Genomic DNA, 19,220 nt, shown 5'->3' on the forward strand with positions numbered 1-19,220 from the left:
GAGTTTGAGCCAAATGAGTGATGTTTCTCTGTGATACTTACAGAGAAACTTACACCTGTATCACCCCGCTGATCTTTGTGTTGCATGTGGACTCTTGTGAGTCTATGAAGGTGCCGTGTTGAAATGCACTCTCCATTTTGCACAATCTCAGCTATAGCACTACGTAAACAATGCCTGGTTCACTCTCCCTTTGCCTGTGAGCAACAGGAAGATACTTAGTTTATACAGCTAGAACACCGAAGGCAGTAATCCGGCCATTGATAACCACCGTACACCAGTCTCATTATTTCTAAGGCAGAGGGATTTTAACAGGCCTGGACTGACTTTTCACTCTGTGTGTTGGGAGGAACTAATCCAACACTAAATGTCTGAGTTCTCCCCTTTTTATCTGCATGTGACTTTTACTGATAAGGGTGGGAATGACATGAACTTTCCTAAAAGCATCCCTAGAGCTGCATTGGGCATCCTGCTGAATGATGTCTCTCAGGAAACATGATCTACTTTTGTGAAAGCTGTCTCAGTTGTATTAGATAGCTTCCCCAAAAAAGGTGTGAAGAAAAAACCTAGAAATCCAGAACAAACCCCAGAAAATCCCCAGGAAGAAAAAAGTCTCCAATCATATTCTGCAATGTTACATTGGTGGTTTCTACCCCTGAAACTCAGAGGAAAGCTTGTCTCTGTCTCTAAAGATGATAGTCTGTACCCCAAAACAAGGAGATGAACTGCTTCAAGTGCAATAAGCCCAAAACACCCAATTTCCTTTATCCCTTGTTTGTAGCATGTAGCATGTTTAAAAAGCCCAGAGATAACTTGCTTTCAGAAGAGGAGCAAGGGCTAAGCAAATTGCTCAGACCCTCACCGGAGGTCTTTGGCATGACTGGATGGAGACCAGGACAGTGTACCAGGCTCTGTCCTCCCACCAGGAGGAGATGGGACCGTGAAAAGATGCCCACACGTATTTGCATCTGTCAGACGTGTGACACGTGCCTGCCTTTGGTGGGTACACGGTTATTATCATGCAGCTTCTTGTCTCTAGGAGGGACCCATTCAGCACTTGTGCCTTTAAACTTTGTCATTAAGAGGCTGCTGTTTTGGTACAAAGGGCAGCCTCAGCGTATGGGGACAGATGGTGCTTTACCTCAGTAGGGCCCTTGTAACTTATGTGAAGCCTGAGCCAGAGGAAGCTGAGATTTGAAAACACCTTTCCCCCCACTCCCTCTGTGACTTCACCATAACAACAGGAATTTGTTAGATGAAGACGTCTGCCGCAGTACAGGATGCGAGCTGGCAAAGGGCTCCTCTCACATGCTCAAGGCAGGACTAGAAACCTGAAAGATCCCCTGGAAAGGGACGATTAATGGAAGAGAAGATGCTTACTCAGGGACCAAAGGGAGTGCTTCTTGCTTCAGAATGCTGCTTTGCCTGAGTAACATGCCTTTAAAGTCAATCCTGCAGCTATGTAAACCTACAAGAAATAAATCCACACCCTAAAAGTAGCACTGTAACACAAACAGCTGCATTTTCTTTACTGGTGTACAAAGTTCTGCTTGAAAGGCTGTGTTTAATTGCATAGCACAATGATTTAAGCATACAACTACAATGACAAGTTTTATACCAGTAATATAAACAGCACACAATCCCTACAGGTTGTCTGGATGTTTTAATAACACACAATGTTTTAATAACTTTTGCTTGAATTGTGGTTGACTAACTCCTCTAAAATCAATGTAGCAATTTACACTTTTTAAATTTTCCTCAATTTTCACATCTGCTGTGAATCCTTCCAGATTTTTTAGTTATTTTCTTTGGCATTATTCTGCTCTTATGTTTTTTTCTCTTTAAACTTATAAGACTGTAAGAATTGATTTTTATTCTACATGTCAATTGCCTCAATATAATTTGGCATACAGATGAGAAATCTCAGTTCTGTAAGTGTGTTATGTAATCCTAAACTCTAGAACTCTCCATCAATCTTTCTGGGTAGGAAACTCCCTCACCACCACCATTTTTTAGTTATCATTATTATTTTTTAAGGTTAGTATATGAGCTAATTATCAAACTGATGTTATTCAGCTGAATCTGTTCTAATCAGCAATTTAAAACACCTGGTGGAAGAATTGCCATAAGAGTTTAACAAAAGCCAAGTGAGATACACAGCAAGTACACTAAAAGACAAGGTAAGCTTGCTGGACATGAATTAATTTAGTGTTTTTGTGAATTCCATCTTCATGTGGCTTGAATTTTTAAAGTGCTGAGCAGTCCACTGCTGAAACAGGATGCTATTAACTAAATTCCTGTAAGGCTCAATTTAATGAGTCAGACTGAATGCATTGTTTTCACAAAATTACAAAAAGAAAGAAAATATTCTACATCAGAAATAATTATTTTTAAAACTCAGTTATTTGTACACTGTGCATTGCAATTCAAGTTTATCAGTTTAATGATGGCTTCAACACACAGGACCTTATAATTCTAACTAGCCAGCTGCTCACGCTAGTTTATATGGTGCTTTGATTTTAACCATGATTTCATATTTATTGAAAGAATACAGTAGCTTGCTCCTACTCAAAACATAACATAGCAAAAATATACATCAAACATTTTAAAAAACCAAAACCCAAAACGGAGTTTCCAAGAAGTTACAGATACCTGGAAACTTAATAATAATGATACCAAGAGGAAACATTTTAACCCCTGACCAATCCCCTGTGTCTACTTAGCTCCCTTGCTTGGCACACACAGTTTGGGTGCAGGTTCCCCAGTACTAGTCAGCTTTCAAAATATCTAGCTTTTAAACCAGCATTGCTCCTCTGTTTTTTCTTCTTCATGGATTAATGAAGAATTAGTTCATTCAGCTAAGAATTTGGGGATGCATTTCCTTATGTTTTCTTTGTTTAATTTTGAGTGTCTGGAGATTTTGTCTTCTAACCTCTGGTTGCTGGTTGCTTCATTTCCAGAGCAGTGGTGTCATGGGGAGCTATGATTGCAGGGAATAAAAATGACTAGAAGGCCCTTGGAGGAGGGAGCAAGACCTAATAGAGGTGGAGGGGAGAAAGGCTGCTAGGGAAGGTGCATTTAACGCTGACCTGCACTGCTAACCAGATAGGATGTTGCATTTTTAGACAGGATGGAGTTGTATTCATGGATAAAGTGAATTCTGCAGCTGTACCCATGCAGTATTGGTCTGACCAGTTTTCCAGACCCCTTAGGACAAAAAGCACTTTCACTGCAAATGGTTTTCAGGACCATGTATGTTAACCCTGACACCCATGTGATGCTGAGCGTGCTTGGTGGGAGTTATCTGGGCCTTCCTGCCTTCAGGTTGAGGGGATCAGTTCTTGGTGTGGCTATGCTGGGCTGTCCTTTTTGCTCAGAAAGACTGGACAGTCTGTACTCTTGATAGAGGGGATCAAAAAGCAACATGAAGTCAGCATGTTTCATTTCTCGGGTTTCAGTTTTCCCATTTCTCATTTCAGAGAAACTTAGCTGGCCTTTCCATTCATCAAAAGGATCACAGCAGATAAATGGCCCATTTAGGTGATTTATTCTGCAAATTGTCTTGCTTTCATTTCTTTTATTTCTTTCTTTTCCTGCCATTTCTTTCAGTTGACTATAATCTATAGCCACCTTCCTTCATCTTTTTTCCATTCCCTGATTAGCGTTTTCTTTCTTACAGATGGACTGTTTCTCTCACAGCTTGAGGAGTCTGGCAGGAGTTGTAGCTATGGGCGGGTTGCGCTTGCTGTCAAAGGAGGTTGTCGTCTTCCAGAAGTGCTGCACCTCCATGTTGCTTTCTCCTAGTTGTGTTTGGGGCTCAGCTCCTTGTGCCATTTTAGAGACTGTGTGGGGCTGGTTTGAAATTACATGCCAAATATACTTCACTCAGCACAGCTCCAGAAAGACACTTCTGGGGAGAAAGGTGTTGTGATGTGCTACTTCCTGACCTTTCCTCAAATCCCAAACCACTGGACTTAGCATCCACAGGGTCAGCCCAATAACGTATTTTCCCACCTGCATGAATTTGCCATTTAGGCAACGTCTAGTCAGTATTCAGCACTCTCAAACCTTAAGGCCTGACCTTCGTGCTCAGCATAGCTGTTGCCCAGCAGGAGCCCATACCGATAGCTCTCCATGCTCTCAGCTGGTTTGGGCTTTGTGGGGATGGAGTCATGCTGGTAGAGCAGTGCTGACTTTACCATCCCAAAGTCTTCCTGAATCTTCATCCCCGAATAGATAGCACCAGAGACGTTTTCTGCCACGTGGGTGTAGCTCTGGAGGTTTTTCATGTCGCAGAGGTTGTCACTGTATTTCAGTGCAGGCGGCTTGTACGCCTGGTAGGACACCTTGGTGGTGGTGGTGATGACCGTCTGCAACGGCGGGGCTATGGGAGCGGGACTGGGACTGTACCTGCAGGGATAGTCCCCACTGTAGTAAGCGTGGTTAGCACTTGTCTGCATCTGTCCATAGTCACCCTGGTCTCCGCTGCCAGTTTTCCCCCAAGCTGGTTTCAGTCCGTAGTGTCTGCCAGGGTTATCAAAGCTCTTATCGTGGGTAGTCACAGTGCTGTAGTGAGACCCGTTCAGACTGAGGGGGTCTGCATCAATGGCAGGGCTGGTCAGATCTTTGTAAAATGTTGGGTAAGGGCTAGAGCTTATAAAGGTAGGAACTCCAAACTCGTAGCTGCATGGCCTGGGCATGTAGATCCTTGGATTTGGGCACTTAGGGTATGATGGTAGCTGGTCCTCTTGGGAGCTGGCCAAGTCATAAGGTACTTTATAGAGGTCTGTGTTCTGCAGTGAAGGATAAGACTGGGCTGGAACTGAAAAATTGGAGTCTGTGATGATACCAACTCTTTCTTGGCCATCCATGCAGGGAAAATTCTGTAGGTTATTGGTGTAGCTGCTGCTGTCATGGTACCTTCCTGCCTGACAAGGAGAAGTAGATACTTGAGATTAAGGAATCAATACTGCCCACACACATATATATCTCAATACTTGTGCTATTGCTTGTCTCTGCCCAGAATTTACAGATGTAGCGTAATTTAAATCTTTTTTTGCCCTCGGATCTCCAGTACATGCTTATGACACCTTTCTAATAGAAAAAAAAATTAAAAATAAAGAAATCTTAATTTGTGTCACCTTTTTAATTGACTAATGACTTTGACTTACCTCTGAGTTTAGAGGTCTCTTTTTCTGGGAATGGTGATAAGAGGACATTTGCTTCTTTATTGCACTTCGTCTTGCCTCTGCCTCTAATTTACTCTCTGGCCTGGGGTGGTCATGGACACCTTTAGCCTATTTAGGATTAACAAAGAATTAGATGTTAATGGGAAAGGGGTGAGATGAGAAAGTGCAGCAAATAATTTAAGAGATAGCCACAGCATGGTCTGTGGTTTGGCACAAGAGAAGAGGGAGGGAAAACTAAACAACAAGGAGGGATTCAGTGTAAAAATAAATAAATAGAACGAATCATGATTTGGAGATAGACAGAAGGAAAAAGTGAGGGAGAAGTCAATGAAGACTGCAGAGCTGATGGAGGAGCGGACATATTACCTATTTTTGAGACATTCAGGAGTAGTTAATTAGAACCAAGGGGAAAAACATATACATTTAGTTTCATTGTTTTTCTGCAGTCCAGTATCTCAGTTCTGCTTTATAAATGTATATATATAAAAATTGTATACATAGGCTTTAACGAGGTTTCATGCCACAAGATGACAAATATTCTCTTAAAATAATACACCTTCTTGAATAGGACTGAAAATTGTATCCTGGAAAACCATCCAAAGATGCTCTGCTATTGAAATACCTGTGGATATGCAGATCTATGTAACCAAAACTGTACTGGTATCTGATGAAGTAATATATTCTACATGTCCTTACTCATTACATTTGTCTGAATGCACCAACATATAGTCCCTAATACAAAGTAGGAAGCTTAAACTTGATTTTAAAACACTGTCCTTTTCTCAAGCAGAAATTAAATTCTAAGCAAGGATTTATCAGCTATTTTGATGGTAAAAGTCGTCTGGTTTTGCATGTCTGTAACAGAACATCTGAATAAGAATAATACAGAATATGGCCAATTTTCTTCCATTTACTGACTGGAGAACAGAATTCACTGTCTGTGGGTCAGGGAAAAAATTCATCTGGCAGAAAATGTAATCTCACGGAACAGAAACTTTATGTTATGTTTTTGTTCTAATGTTGCTATAAAAAGAACAAATCAACGGGAAACTTGATTTAGCTTTCTAAATTTCCTTTTTTTCCTGACAAGATTTTAAATCCTCAAAATTGAAAGGCTAGTTTCCTGTGAAGTAGAATTTTCGTGTATCAACTCCTGCAGTTTAAGCTAGATTTTTTTTTCTATTTATTTTAATGGGAAATAAGTATTAAGTCCTTGGAAAAATTCAGTTGTCAGATGTACCAGGGTGCAAGACAATTGTTTTGTTTGTATTTGTGTTCTGTAAACAGGAGAATTTTAGACATCAATTACGATGTTATAGTGAAAATTGAATATTGTCAACTCTCAAGTACGGTTTTTAAAAAACCAGCTAAGTGTTATTGTTTCATTTGGTTTTGCCATACTTGTACTACACAGAAATTCTGTCATGGACCAGAACTCCACTGTGCTCACCACATTCAGTGTTACACACAAAGAAAATATAGCGTGGGAGTAGGAAGAAATCTCTCTCCAGATATTATTTTATATACAGATATAACATATATATGTGCACAAATAAATATGCCTGATTTTTACCTGGAAAAATATTGCTTTGCCATCAAGCCTCCAGAAGTTTGTGACGGGATAACCACTGTGTCCTCGGCAAGGAATCAACTGAAGGGCTGAATTGCAGTTTGGGCAGGCTTTCTCTGTGAATAAAGACAAAGAAACTACTGAAGAGATTGGTTGAAGGCAAGGATGTTTCCTGAGAGTAAACAGAGCTCAAGAGCAGTATGATCAGACTTCACTGAAATTCCAGTTAAAATATATTGTTCAAGGAAACACAACATAGACTACCAAGCATAACTGAGTGGTATGAACTAGAGCTGCAGACTTGATATAAATGCTAATGATGTAAAGGATTTCAAATCCATTTCCCCTTAAGTATTTACAAATAGACATTGATGAAATTTGTAAATAAATCACAGTCTTTACAATTATGGCTTAGTGTGCCTGCAAGTAAGAGTGACTCCAGTTTAGAAGTCAAGCCCAGATGAAAGAAATGCGACCCCTTAGGCATCCCAGCTTTCTTTGGGTATCCCTCACTTTGTTGCTTCTGCCGAGCCTTGTCGCATATGGCGGGGCGAAGCTGCAGCCTGGCTCCGCCGGGCAGAGCGCAGCTCCGGGCACACACCACCACTCCCAGGCAGGACTTCTTGAGGATCTGGCAGTTGTGGTTGTTGGTGTTGCGCATGGCCCAGCCACTGAGGTGCCTCTGCGCGTTCTTCTCCTCACTGGAGTAGATGAGCCGCACGTAGCCATCGGGCCATTCCTGGAAGGCATCAAAGTGCTTGGGCTCCTGCAGCAGGGCAAGTGGGGTAGAGGGGCAAGGCAGCAAGGAAAAGAGCAAGAGAATATTATCAGTATATCACAACCTGATATTTTTGCCCTGTTACAAAACACACAACAGGAAAAAAAAAGCTTTTTCCGTGACCATCCAAGCAGCAGAAAAAGAATTACTGAAAGAATAACTTATTCAGAAATGCTGTAGAAGGGAAAAGGTAGTCTGAGCTTCTGTGTTTCAAGAATCAGGATCCTTTCCTCCTTTGCACCACGATCCATAATTACATGATCTGTTGTCACAGGTGCCTCTTTACAGTGGGGTTACCCAGCTGTAAGACATCAGCCTGGTTACCAAAATTTACTAACTGGTCTGTCACCAGTGTGCCCAGACAGGACACAGACCACCCTGATCATGACTGCTGTTGAGTTCTCCTTGTTGTGGGACCATGCACCTGCAGGCAGAAAACTAGAAGTTTTAGCTATGGAATGGTTTCTTAGATTGTATCTGAGTTGAATAAGACTTTTGCTAAGAAATGGAAATAAAAAAAATTGTCCTTGCAAATACTGTTCCAATATATGCATAGTGGCTCAAAGAAAGAACATTTCAATTTTGGATTTCACTGGCTTTCTGGAGCTCCTTACTAAAATGTAATTACTAGAACAATGAAAGAACAACTGAGATTGTAAACTGTAAATATTTATAGTGCAAGTAAAGAGTTCCTGTAATGCTTATTTAATATATGTATGTACCACATGTGAGCAATTCCAATGAAAGCAATAAACTACCAGCATTTACAGTATTAAGACATTCTATAATAGCACGGACTATTAAATTAAATAAACTTGAAGCAGAAAAAAGTAGTAAGTTAACACATTTAAAGCTCACAAGTAGACAGAAGTTGGAGTGCTTGTTGGCATTAAAATGTCACATCAACAAATGAAGGAAATATTTAGATAAGTTGGATTAGAGTAGTAAAAACCAGTTAATTTAAGCTTTCAGTCAACATTTCTTGAACAAGAAAGAAGGAGAAGGAAACTGGCCAAACTGAGCCACAGATTATATTAGGTCTTCGTACACAACTGGCCAAAGTTGCTTATCGAGTCCATATTTTTATTGCAAGTCATTTCGTTAAGGGCTGGGAAAAAAAATGTGAAAAAGTGCAGGAAAAATAAAGCAGACATAAAACGAAGCTTTTCTCAAAAGGAAGGTTGCTCCCCTGTTTCCTTAGTAGCCCAGCTCCTCCTCTGTCACCCTCCCGCCCACCCGTTACCTGCGGCAATTTGGGATCGTTGATGTCCCAGGTCTGCTTCATGGCGAGAAGCAGCAATGGGCGATGACTCCCGCTTTTTTATGCCGTCGGGGCGTCGCCCAGTTGGAGGGGAGTTCTCAGCCGGTTCCGCAGGTGGAGCAGCAGCATAACCGCGGTACCTGGGCGGGCGGGCAGGCAGGGCCTGCGCTTCCCCTCCGCTACGCAGGCGGGTTTCGCTACCCTTACCTGGAGGTGTCTGACCGGGGATAGCCGTGGGGGTTTGGCACGAATCCACCCCCCAGCACGGGGGGCCGTGACCTCGGCAAATTTGAGCAGGGTCTGGAAGTCTAACCCGGCGGTGGCGGGGCTTTGCCGCTCGCTCCCACAGGTGCTGGGATGGGAGAGGTTATGGGGAGATGGGGACCCATCTCCGTCTGGCCGGGACGCCCCTGAGGTTGGATTTCGAGCGCGGCTCGGAGCTGCCTGCAGCTTGAAAAGCCTCCGAGAGGGAGGCAAGGGCGCTGAATAACCTGCTCTTTAGATGTAGATGTAAACGAATTCAACATTATTTGGGAGGTTTCCCCTTCGCTCCGTGCTCTATAACACCCAGTTTAAAATGCAAAGCTAGTGCCGGTGCTATCAGCACGTTTTAACTTATTAAAAACTTATAAGCTTTTTATTACCTTTTCTTTTTGGAAGAAATAGCCGATGGGTTGCGGTGTTTGTGCTTGTTTTGTTGGTTTTGCGGGGTTTTGTTTTTTGGTTTTGTTTTTGTTTTTGTTTTTTTTTTTTTTGGGGGGGGGTTTGTATGTTTGTTTGGTTTGGGTTGGGTTTTTTCTAGGGGGGACAGGGGTTTCAGGGGGTGGAGGGAGGTTAATTTTTGGTCTGAGAAACAGAAAGAAAAAGACTTATGCACAGTATCACTAGAGACCAAGCCGTTGAACGCCAAGCGCTGCTATCATCCTTTAAACGATCCCACCTGTTCGGAATGATTTTCTCATTCGCTTCCATCCCCTCTGGTCCAAAATTTACTGGCCTTTACCCTTAACCGTCCACAATAAGCCCCAGCCGGTAGCAGCAGATGCCGGCTGTGGCACCCCTCGGCAGAGAGCAGCCCCCCTGAGGTTCTTCGCTCCCCTTTTACACCCTTCGGATCGACCGGGGGCGTCTGTCAGTGCTGCAAAGCCGATCCCCGGGTGCGGGAGACCCATCCCAGATTCCGCACACCTGCGGCTTTTTAGTGCGAGTGCAAGAGTGGCTTTTTCCCCCCCCTTCCCCTCCTCCTTCCCCTCCAGTGCTGGGTTCTGGCGGGGAAAGAAGAGCTCTCGAAGCCGCGGGAAACGCTGGCGAGGCTCTCTTTCCACCCCAAGCGCAGGTGTATCCGATAGCAGCCAGTTACGGTCGTGCGAGGGCCGTGGGGAGGGTGCGAAGCAGCCCCTGCACCTTCTCCCGTGCGCCATGGCCCAGGTAAGCGCCGCTCCCGGCACAGGAGAACAAGGAGACGGCTGGGGGGGAGCGGGCACGGGAGGGACGGACGGACACATCGTGGTGCCCGCGGGGCTCCCCTGCGGCTTCCAGAAACCTTCCGTTTGGATGCGTGGGGTGGTTTTCCAACTCGGAAACTAAGTAAGGAAAATCAGCCTTTTGGGAGAGAGGGGTTGAGTAAGTGGACTTCAGCTTTTGGACAGAATAAGTGTTTGGTTTTGGGCTGGTTTTGGAGGAGAGGATTTTTTTTCCTGTATTTTTCTCTTCTTTTTAAAGGAAGAAAAAAGTGAAGAACGGAATAGAGATGTGAGTGGCAACATGGCAGGCAGAGCAGAAGACTATGTAAGGATCCTTTAAGTGTATCCTTAGCTTTATCTCACAAATAGTTATATAAATATGTTTAAAGGTGCATTTCTTAAATGGATATGGCATGACCTAGAATTTTTATTAATTTAATATGGGAAGTGCAGCAGACTCCTTAGTCTTTTCCCTAGTAAGTGGGAAGAAATTATTGTACGAGTTTTGAGACGTAAGAATTAGAAACTGGGCACACCAAAGGAATGTCTTATTCAGTATCTTTTAAGATTATTCAGTTTTAAGGGTTCTGTCTCTTTTGGAGGTTGACTGATGGGTCACCTTCAGATGTAACAATAAAATAAAAGTAGAGAAACTAAAGTTAAACAAGTAAACAAAAAGCCTGCAACTTTTAAAATAGCGTTACAAGTATTTTCTCATAATTAGTGCTGCAACAATCTTAATACCCATTTATTTAACTCATTAGTTGTTTCCTTCCCCTCCCTCTGCAGCTTGAATCACTTCTCACTGATGCCTTTAAGGGGAAAGGATTTGAAAAAATAAGTGAACTGCTTCAAGAGAGAGAAGTAGAGCCTCCCCAGAAATACAGTGAATCTCTTTTTAGTCAGCTAGACAAAGCACTGAGAAAGGCAAGTATCATAAATAACCTCAACCATCCTAACACCCAAGGGTATCAGACTAATGATGCACAGCACTCTGTGTTTCTGTAGGAGCTGGACAAGAATGAATTCCAGAATGTTTCACTGCTGCTGAAATGTATTCAGGTCTACTTTAAAAGTGATTTCCAAGAAGGGAAGAGTTTGTTTATTGAGCAAGGACTGGTAGCAAAGATGAGTATAATATTATATGCAAGTTACTAATGTGATTTAAAGTTGCTTGCATCAGAAAAAGAACTCCAAGGAAGTGAAAACTAAAGAATGGCTTGTTGGCCATGCAGAAACATATTTTTAAAATATATTGCGTGAGCTCAATGGGGAAAAAAATACTTACTGTCTTTCATTGTTTTTGGTGCAGCAGCCAAGATTATGGTTTCATTTATTACCTGACTCAGTGGATTGTGGGTTTGGTTTTTTTTTTTTAAAGCTGACAGTGGAAGGAGAGGCAGAGTTTTGATGAGTCCCACTTGTGAAATGATGTAAAATTTCTAAATGCATTTTAAATGCTCCAGCAAAATACACTGTTAGTTATAGAACTGATGAGTAGTTTGTGCTTTTGTAATTTTAAGACCTGACATACTCTTTATGAAGATCCCTTTTTAGATATGTAGCAAACCAGATGCATTTAATCTGCAGTTGCATTTTATCTTCTGGCAGAATGGCACAATACTGATTTCAGCTGGTAATACTTGTAGTAGCAGAAATGCACTTGTGCTGAAGATGAGTAATACCTGGACCTAGCATAGCTAGCAGGGAACAGTTAACACATGCTCTACATTTCCAGAGTTCTACCAAGGAGTCCTCAGTTCCAAATATTGTAATCCTGCCTTGTAATTATGCTTTTCAGGGATACAGTTACTCAAAATTCCTGTATGGAGATATATTAATGAAGTTTTCCTGATCTGAGCTCTGTACCTCCAGTGAAGCATAGATTTCTATTTTGCCACCTGTGTGGCTATGCAATATATTTAAAACCATGAAGTATTAAAATATTTACCTTGAAAAAATTTTAAAACATTATTTTACTGTGAATTGATCTTCTGTAGAAATTTCTATAGGATTTACCATGCCATTGGTAGCATGCATTGTGGCTAAACAAGAGTGTGTGTCTTGGACAACACAGGAGGATAAAAGGAGGGTTGGGGAGGGAAGAGGGGAATGTCACTTTTTATGTCCTCCTAGCAAAATTTGAGCTCCTTAATGCAATGTAGCTTTTGACACAGTACGTAACTCAAGTTTTAAGAGTAAAAAACTGTCTGTAAAGTTTCCTGCAGACATATATAGTTTAAGGATTATTAACTCCTCTTCCCAGATTTTAACCAATTCTTTTACCTTTTACCTGGTATCTTGGTTCGAAAGAGCAAGAGCATCTGTGATCCTCATCGACCCAAATGAGAATAAATTTTTTGAAGACTTCTTTGACACTGCACTGGTATGTATGTGCATCAAGGGAACAGAAGGGGTTGCCTATATTGGATAGGAAAGCCATTGTTCACAAACAATTTCCAGTTAAAAAAGAAATAGTTGCATGGACCTGGGAGTGAGCCTGGGATGCAGTCCAGATGGTGCTGGTGGGGAGTGCCCAGGAGTGTGCTCTGAGCTGGCATCAGGCTGAGATTTGACACAACCTGGGAGAAGCTGCTTAAGGGCTGCAGTGTTTTCTGATTTTCTAACATGAAGCCAAGTGTTTGTTTCTGCAGAAAAATTTTCAAGAAGTTCTGACGCATTTTGTAAATAAAGGCTTTTGTGCTGAAGCTCTCTTTAAAAACCACAAGTCAGTAATACTAAGCTGCACTTTACTTGCAAATGTATTTTACCCAAGCTGTTCCTCCAAGTCTTGTTGTCTGTAGCTTACTGAAACTGTGTCACTTTTGTGACACAGTTTGTGCATCAGAATTCATATCAATACTTATGACTCTTTTTAGGAGTTCTGATAAAAGATATTTAAGCTGAATCAAAGTTCCTTCTTTCTCTGCTAACCACACCGATATACCCGATTTTTTTTTTTCCAAAATTTGATCTATTTTCCTTCCCAGTACATTTCTTCCGCATGCTTTCATTGTGGAGAATGAAGTGTTTTGTTCTGTGGGGATCTGGGGTTGTTTGTTTGTTGTTTGGAGGTTTTTAACTTTTATTTTTATTTTTCCTCAAGGGGCTTCAACACATTCAGATATACATTGTGACATATAGTACTGTAGTGTGGAAGCATAAAATGTGCTTGTACATAAGCCCACAGGTGTAATAAAATAAGAGAACAATGCCACAATGTGGGTTTTCCAGGGAACCTATGGGCACTGCACTCTCAAGTGCTGCTGAAGTCCCTGGGAAAAGTGGGTGCTTTGCTATCTTTACCCTCCCTGCATAATGTCAACCTGTATGATTAGGGTCATAATATGTGACATACCTGTGTCAGGTGGCCCTGCTTTTCCTGATGTGGGTGCACTAGTGTTTTATGTTATTTAGCCCCTGAGAGTTGTGGTGGTGGGGGCATAAACACCTTGGCACTTTGAGTACTGCTGTTCTTAGGTGATAGTGTGTTAATGAAGGCTTCCTTTACTGTTTCCATCAGGTGATTTGCAAATGCAGTAATGAAGGTCAGTATTTTTTTCCTTCCATGCCTTGATATCCTGTATCTTATTCTCAGGAGCATGTTTCTTAATTCTGCTTGAACTCTGTCTCCTTTCTCTTCTCCCTTCCACTTCCTACCTCTCTGCAATATTTTTTTTCTTTTCATCCTCCTTCTGATTTCTCTTCGGGTAATTTTCATTAACATTCACATCAGAGCACAAAACCTTTTGCCATTTCTCTTTGCTTCCTTGTTTTGTACAAGTCAAAAAAAAGAAAAAGATCCATCTGTGGTATCTTGCTTAAATGCTCAGCATCAAATAATTCACTTGATCAGAGTAAGTGGTGCTTCTGAAAGGGGTTCAGGCTGGAGGATCTATTCTCGCCACATCTGTTTGTACTGGCTTGAGAAGTTCTTTCCTTGCTGAAGGCAACCACCTCCACAGAAAACCATGGTAACTCCTTCAGCTTTCTGAACTAGGCAGAGGGATGTCTGCCTATTTCTCATTCATTTCAGCAGCAAAATTTTGTCTGTGGCTGCAGCTGGCTTTCTGTTAGGGCAGGGGAGCAGGTGCTTTCAGAAAGTATCTGTATGCCCAAATGTCCAGTCTCACAAGTCACGTAAAAATAAAGCATTACACTGTGGACCAGGTCATGTGTGCTTATTTGTCCTTGTAGCTTATTTTAGTGGGAGCAGAGTACACATGAGCATCTTCTGGTTAGTACTTTACTGGTTTACTCTGTTGATTTTGACAACAATTCTAATTTTCTCTTGTGGTTAGGCCTCTTAAAATAATTACCCAGGTCAGCAGTTAATGTATCTGCCACTTTATTTTTTTTTTTTGCATAGAAGTTACCAGTTCCCTTTCTGTCTAGTATTAGATGGTTAGAAGCTTTGTTTTAAAATGAACTTACAAGTGGACTATTTTTACTCCAACACAGCAAACTGTAGTTGCCTCAGCTGTCTTTTCTATGGAGACCAGCCCATTTCTAGCTGTAACCCTTCAAAATATTTTTCTAGGGAAGAAAGATCTGCTGAATTTATTTTTACCTGAACTAGGGCATCTAGTGACAGAAGCAAATCTTTGCTGCACTCTGCATCTGGAGGTAAGATTCCTACTAGGAGGAGAAAATTAGATACACTTGCGCACAAGTGTGTGTAATTAGAAAATACGGGAAAAATGAATAATATTGAATTATTTCTCTTCATTTTCTGCCCCTTCTTTTGTGGGGGGAAAGGCTTTGAGGACCCTTAACTCTATACTCGACAATGTCACACGGGAAGAGAGAAAGCAATTCCCTCTCTCTGAGGAAATGTGCTCGCTCACGTAAGTGATTTTCCTCCTAGCTCCTGTAGCTAAATGCCATCTTCCCTCCAATAGGAGTTAGTTATTTTCACTTTTAACTTGTGGTATTATGTTGTTTCAGGAAGGACCTTGCCAAAACTATTCTGGAGGTTGGTGGTAAGAAATATTTAGTGGTTATTCTTATTAAATTTCTCCAGCTTTACCTTATCTGTTTATTTATTGTAGCTGAATTGTAATTTAAATTACTTACTTGTCAAGAGTTGACTTTTAGGGAGGAAAATCAGATAGTACTTTGAGAAAATATTAATAAAAAAACTGGTAAATGCAGCAATGCCTTAGTTTTTTCCGGTTGGTATTAGTAATGTGTATTAATCAATAAGACAAGCTAAACAGATATATGTAGAAAAGTAATTAGATCAGCTTTACATACGTGTTTACAAAATATGCTGGCTGTTAGTCTTAAAAAAAATAAATTTGAATTGCTTTGCCCAGATGTGGACAAACATCAGTTAACAAGGTTTATAGCCTCTTGAGTGAAATCTTCTTCATTTTCTCTTAATAATAACACTTTCTACAGTTTTGTCATGATATATGGAATGTAACTTAATCCTAGTGAGTTAGTGATAAGTCTTTGCTCTCATCCCCTTCCTGAACCCCAAGAAAATTTCCCAGTGCACTTGTGTGTGTTGTGGTTTGCAGCACTCCATACTTGACCTCACTGAGTCAGGGGGAGCTGAGGATGCCTGGAGCTAACCCTTGGCTGTTAGCCTCCACAGTTCTCCTAGGCAGAACTGAAGCTAGATGATGAATGGGACTGTGTGGTATATAAGTACAAGGGTGGCAATGCTATAACACTGTCTTATGCCAGAGGGATGATATTTATCCTGTGCTTATGTTTATTGTGTAGATTATGACCTCCAGGTTGCCCTTTCAGAAGCACTTTGTAGGTTAATGATAAAAAAATGGAGAGATGACCTTGTTCACCACTGGTTTGAAGATAACTATCTTGCTGAAGCTTTCAAAGAGATCAAGGATAGAGAATTTGAGACGGTGAGGGTCCTTATTTTGAAAACAACATACTTGACAAGTCTTTATAGGGGCTAGTTTTGGTTGAATTCAGTCAGGATGTCCTTGTAAGAAATTCCTACAAAACTGACTTTATAAATACACAAAGTTACTTAGTTATTGAATTATTTGTGGATGGTGTGTTTTGTTTTTTTTTTTTTTTCTATAATGACACATTGTTAAAATAGCTCTTCTAAGTTATTTTACTTACAAAAAAAGTAAAATAAAAATTATAATAAATAATAAAACATAAATACGTTTATGTTTGAAGGCTTACTGGTAGTAAATTGGGTCCAACCATTTGTAGCAACTTGAGTGTTTCTTCCTCAGGGGCCTTTGGCATCACACTGACTAGTTAAAAGCTTCTAACTGGAGTAGAAGTCACACAGCCCGATAGAATAAGTATTTGCAAAGGAAATGCAACCTGACTTTTTAATAATATATCATTTGTCTTGAAGGACTGCAGAAAATTTCTTAACCTGCTGAATGAAAGGCTTGGGAATGAAAGAAGGTAAGCTGGGGACCAACAGAATAAACTGGTGCCCTCACTAGAGGGGAATAAACAGGATTGTAAACTGAGTTGGGTGATATTAAAAAGAAAAAAAAAGGATTTACATCACATGTGAAGAATTAAATTGCTCTTAAGAAGGACATTTTATTCATTTTTATGTTTTTTTTTGAAAGTAAAATCAATGAAGATAATGCATCACTACTAAAATACTATGGCCTCTTAAGCTTCTCCAATATTAATTTACTTCTAGAAATATTTTAATTATTTCTTGAACAATAAGATTGGTTATACTAATCTTATGAAAAATAAAATTATTTAAGTCAGACTCTAATACTGTATATATCATGTGAAGTCTGCTTTTCTTCCAGAGTGTATTCGTTTCCATGCATATCTGCTTTTGCTGACACAAAGGAGGTAATAGCCCCTAAAGCTCTGACATGTTCCCTACACTGTTACTACTGCTAAAATGTTGATTTTTGTGGTAATTGTTTTTTCCCTTCCCTCTTTTTCATTGAAGAGCTCAATTTCTTAAAATGTAGAGTGTAACCTTCTATACTGGTTGGAAAGTTTGCTTGTTTGTCACTTAGCTCCCAATTTACAGCTGCTGACTTTGCTTTTGTATCAGCCAAAAGATAGAGGCAGCGCTTCTCTTCATGGTGATGACAGAAGGGAGAGCTCTAAAAAGAAACAGGAGGACAGGACAATGCTGATTCCTCCAGCAGAGCTGTTCTCAGAGTGCCAGAAAACAAGATTAGCCTAATGCCCATGTAGGGCAAGTCAGAGTTGCTGATCCTGCAGATTGCTTTAGTGGTCTTTAGTATGTGTACTGTGGCACCGTTCCTGGCAGTCATATCAAATCAACAGCATGTAAATGGAAGCCAGTTCCACTGTTTCTGATTATTTCAACTTCTCGGAAACAGAAACAACTCCTGTACCCTCTTCCTGGCACAAACACGTGGGTGTTTGTGTGTTGCCTTTCCCTTGGCGGATACAGAGCCGTGTCTGACATGGGTATGGTTGGATGAGCAGTAGACTGGCAGCTCGCAGGTTGATCTGAACTTTTATTTCTGCAAGATGTGCACATGTGTTCACAGATATGTAAGGCAACACTTTCCAATTTTGTCTTATTAAAGAAAACTGAGAGTGATACAGCAGTTGTGGGGTGTTTCTGGGAACAACAGTACCACTCTTCTTCCCCAGGTGAAGAAACCATCAGATGAAAAACTGGAGGAGTTTTGGATTGACTTCAACACTGGCAGCCAGAGTGTGACTTTCTATGTGGATAGTAACGAGGTAACGGTAACAGCAAGGCCCAGGTGGCTTTGGGTTCAGCCTAAGGCTGTAGGCACTCACTTAGCCCTTCTGACATGTTGGCTTTGGTTTTCAAAGGGCTTTCTTTGGGACTCTGTGAGGCTGCCAAAAGAAGCTGTCAGCAGTTACAGGCTGGAGGGTAAGATTTTCCCACTGATGTCTTCTCTCTGGCTATGGGTTCGTGAGACACGTGGAGTCAGCCTAAAATCTCAGCACCACTGTGTCTTCTCCTCCCTCCTTGCCTTACCCTTTGATAGTCATCTTGCACTAGCTCTGCTTGTTGGACTGTGTGTGGGCCCACTGAGCACAATAACTTACTCTCCCCTACCCAAGCAGGACAGGTTAAGGTATCAGTTTATAGATGTCCTAGGGAACAGCATAATCATCAAGATCCAGTGGGAAAGAAATGAGTGAACAGAGTAACTGGAAATGCATAGGCAAGATGTAAAAGAGAGTGTTCTGAAAATTCCAGACACTTATTCAGTTATTTTGTGGTCGAGAGAAGTATGTCTTGATCTAAACCAGATTTAATTGCCTTTATTTTTTTTTTTTTCTCAGAGGATGGTGGACAAAAGATTGTTAAAATTTTTATGAAGAAACCTGCTGTTCTTACCAAAACAGAAGCAACAAAAATCAAACTGGTTTTCAGTGCTGAGTTTGAAATCTTAGGTGCACTTAAAAAAGTCCTGGGTGATGAAAAATTTATGGTAAACTCTTAATATGAGGGTTGGGGTTTTTTTCTAAACTAGATTTTGCACTGGGCAAAACCATTCAGATTTCTGGGGTTTATGTTTGTGTGGTTTCCTTGTTTATTTTCTCCATGCCTCTTTATTATATATCTGTCTTCCCATTGTGGATTTATAACACTCTATATAGATGCTCTTAGCTTTGGCCTGCAAGAGAAATTAGGCATCTTAGTAACAAAGTTTCAGAGGACTCAAAGTTATGGTTTAGAAGCTGGAAGGTTAAACTGATCTGTTAATGGATTTTATGTGTTATTACTTCTGCTGAGCTTCTACAGTAGAAAATAAAGCCTATGGCATTTAATTGTGTAACTTGAAGTCTAAACATGCTCTTACATATAGCTCCAAGTGTTACATTGCACAGGGTGAGCAAGTTGTTACATAAGAACCTGGAAAAGAGAATAGGTGTGCTGCAAGATGCAAATCTTAGATTGACTTTGTAGCTAGTACTTCTAGATGAAGAGTACTTCTAAAACCTGAATTTTTTTTCTAAGCCAATGTAGAAA

At 40.9% G+C, this 19,220-nt stretch overlaps 1 protein-coding gene and 1 long non-coding RNA gene across 2 annotated transcripts; one reads left to right on the forward strand and one right to left on the reverse strand.

Annotated features, from left to right (window-relative positions):
- Positions 1 to 4,043: 4,043 nt before the first annotated feature.
- GCM2 (glial cells missing transcription factor 2) lies at positions 4,044 to 8,819 on the reverse strand. The gene is made up of 5 exons (XM_032704183.1): positions 8,778 to 8,819; positions 7,270 to 7,522; positions 6,760 to 6,872; positions 5,169 to 5,294; positions 4,044 to 4,925 (listed from the first exon to the last, which is right to left on the reverse strand). Exons 1-5 carry the CDS (start codon positions 8,817 to 8,819, stop codon positions 4,044 to 4,046), a joined length of 1,416 nt encoding a protein of 471 aa, XP_032560074.1.
- Positions 8,820 to 16,056: 7,237 nt separating this feature from the next.
- On the forward strand, positions 16,057 to 17,076 carry LOC116783544. The gene is made up of 3 exons (XR_004355746.1): positions 16,057 to 16,134; positions 16,608 to 16,660; positions 17,029 to 17,076. It is a non-coding gene; the product is annotated as an uncharacterized LOC116783544 (long non-coding RNA).
- Positions 17,077 to 19,220: the final 2,144 nt, after the last annotated feature.

This window comes from Chiroxiphia lanceolata, chromosome 1 (genome assembly GCF_009829145.1).
Source record: "Chiroxiphia lanceolata isolate bChiLan1 chromosome 1, bChiLan1.pri, whole genome shotgun sequence".
Taxonomy (NCBI): domain Eukaryota; kingdom Metazoa; phylum Chordata; class Aves; order Passeriformes; family Pipridae; genus Chiroxiphia; species Chiroxiphia lanceolata.

Excerpts from the sequence above, each read along its gene's own strand:
- GCM2 (XM_032704183.1), bottom strand. The coding sequence starts at position 8,819 with ATGAAGCAGACCTGGGACATCAACGATCCCAAATTGCCGCAG. Across the intron at positions 7,523-8,777 it reads ACGATCCCAAATTGCCGCAG|GAGCCCAAGCACTTTGATGC; the intron begins GTAACGGGTGGG and ends GCCCTGCTGCAG. Across the intron at positions 4,926-5,168 it reads AGAGACCTCTAAACTCAGAG|GCAGGAAGGTACCATGACAG; the intron begins GTAAGTCAAAGT and ends TCTCCTTGTCAG.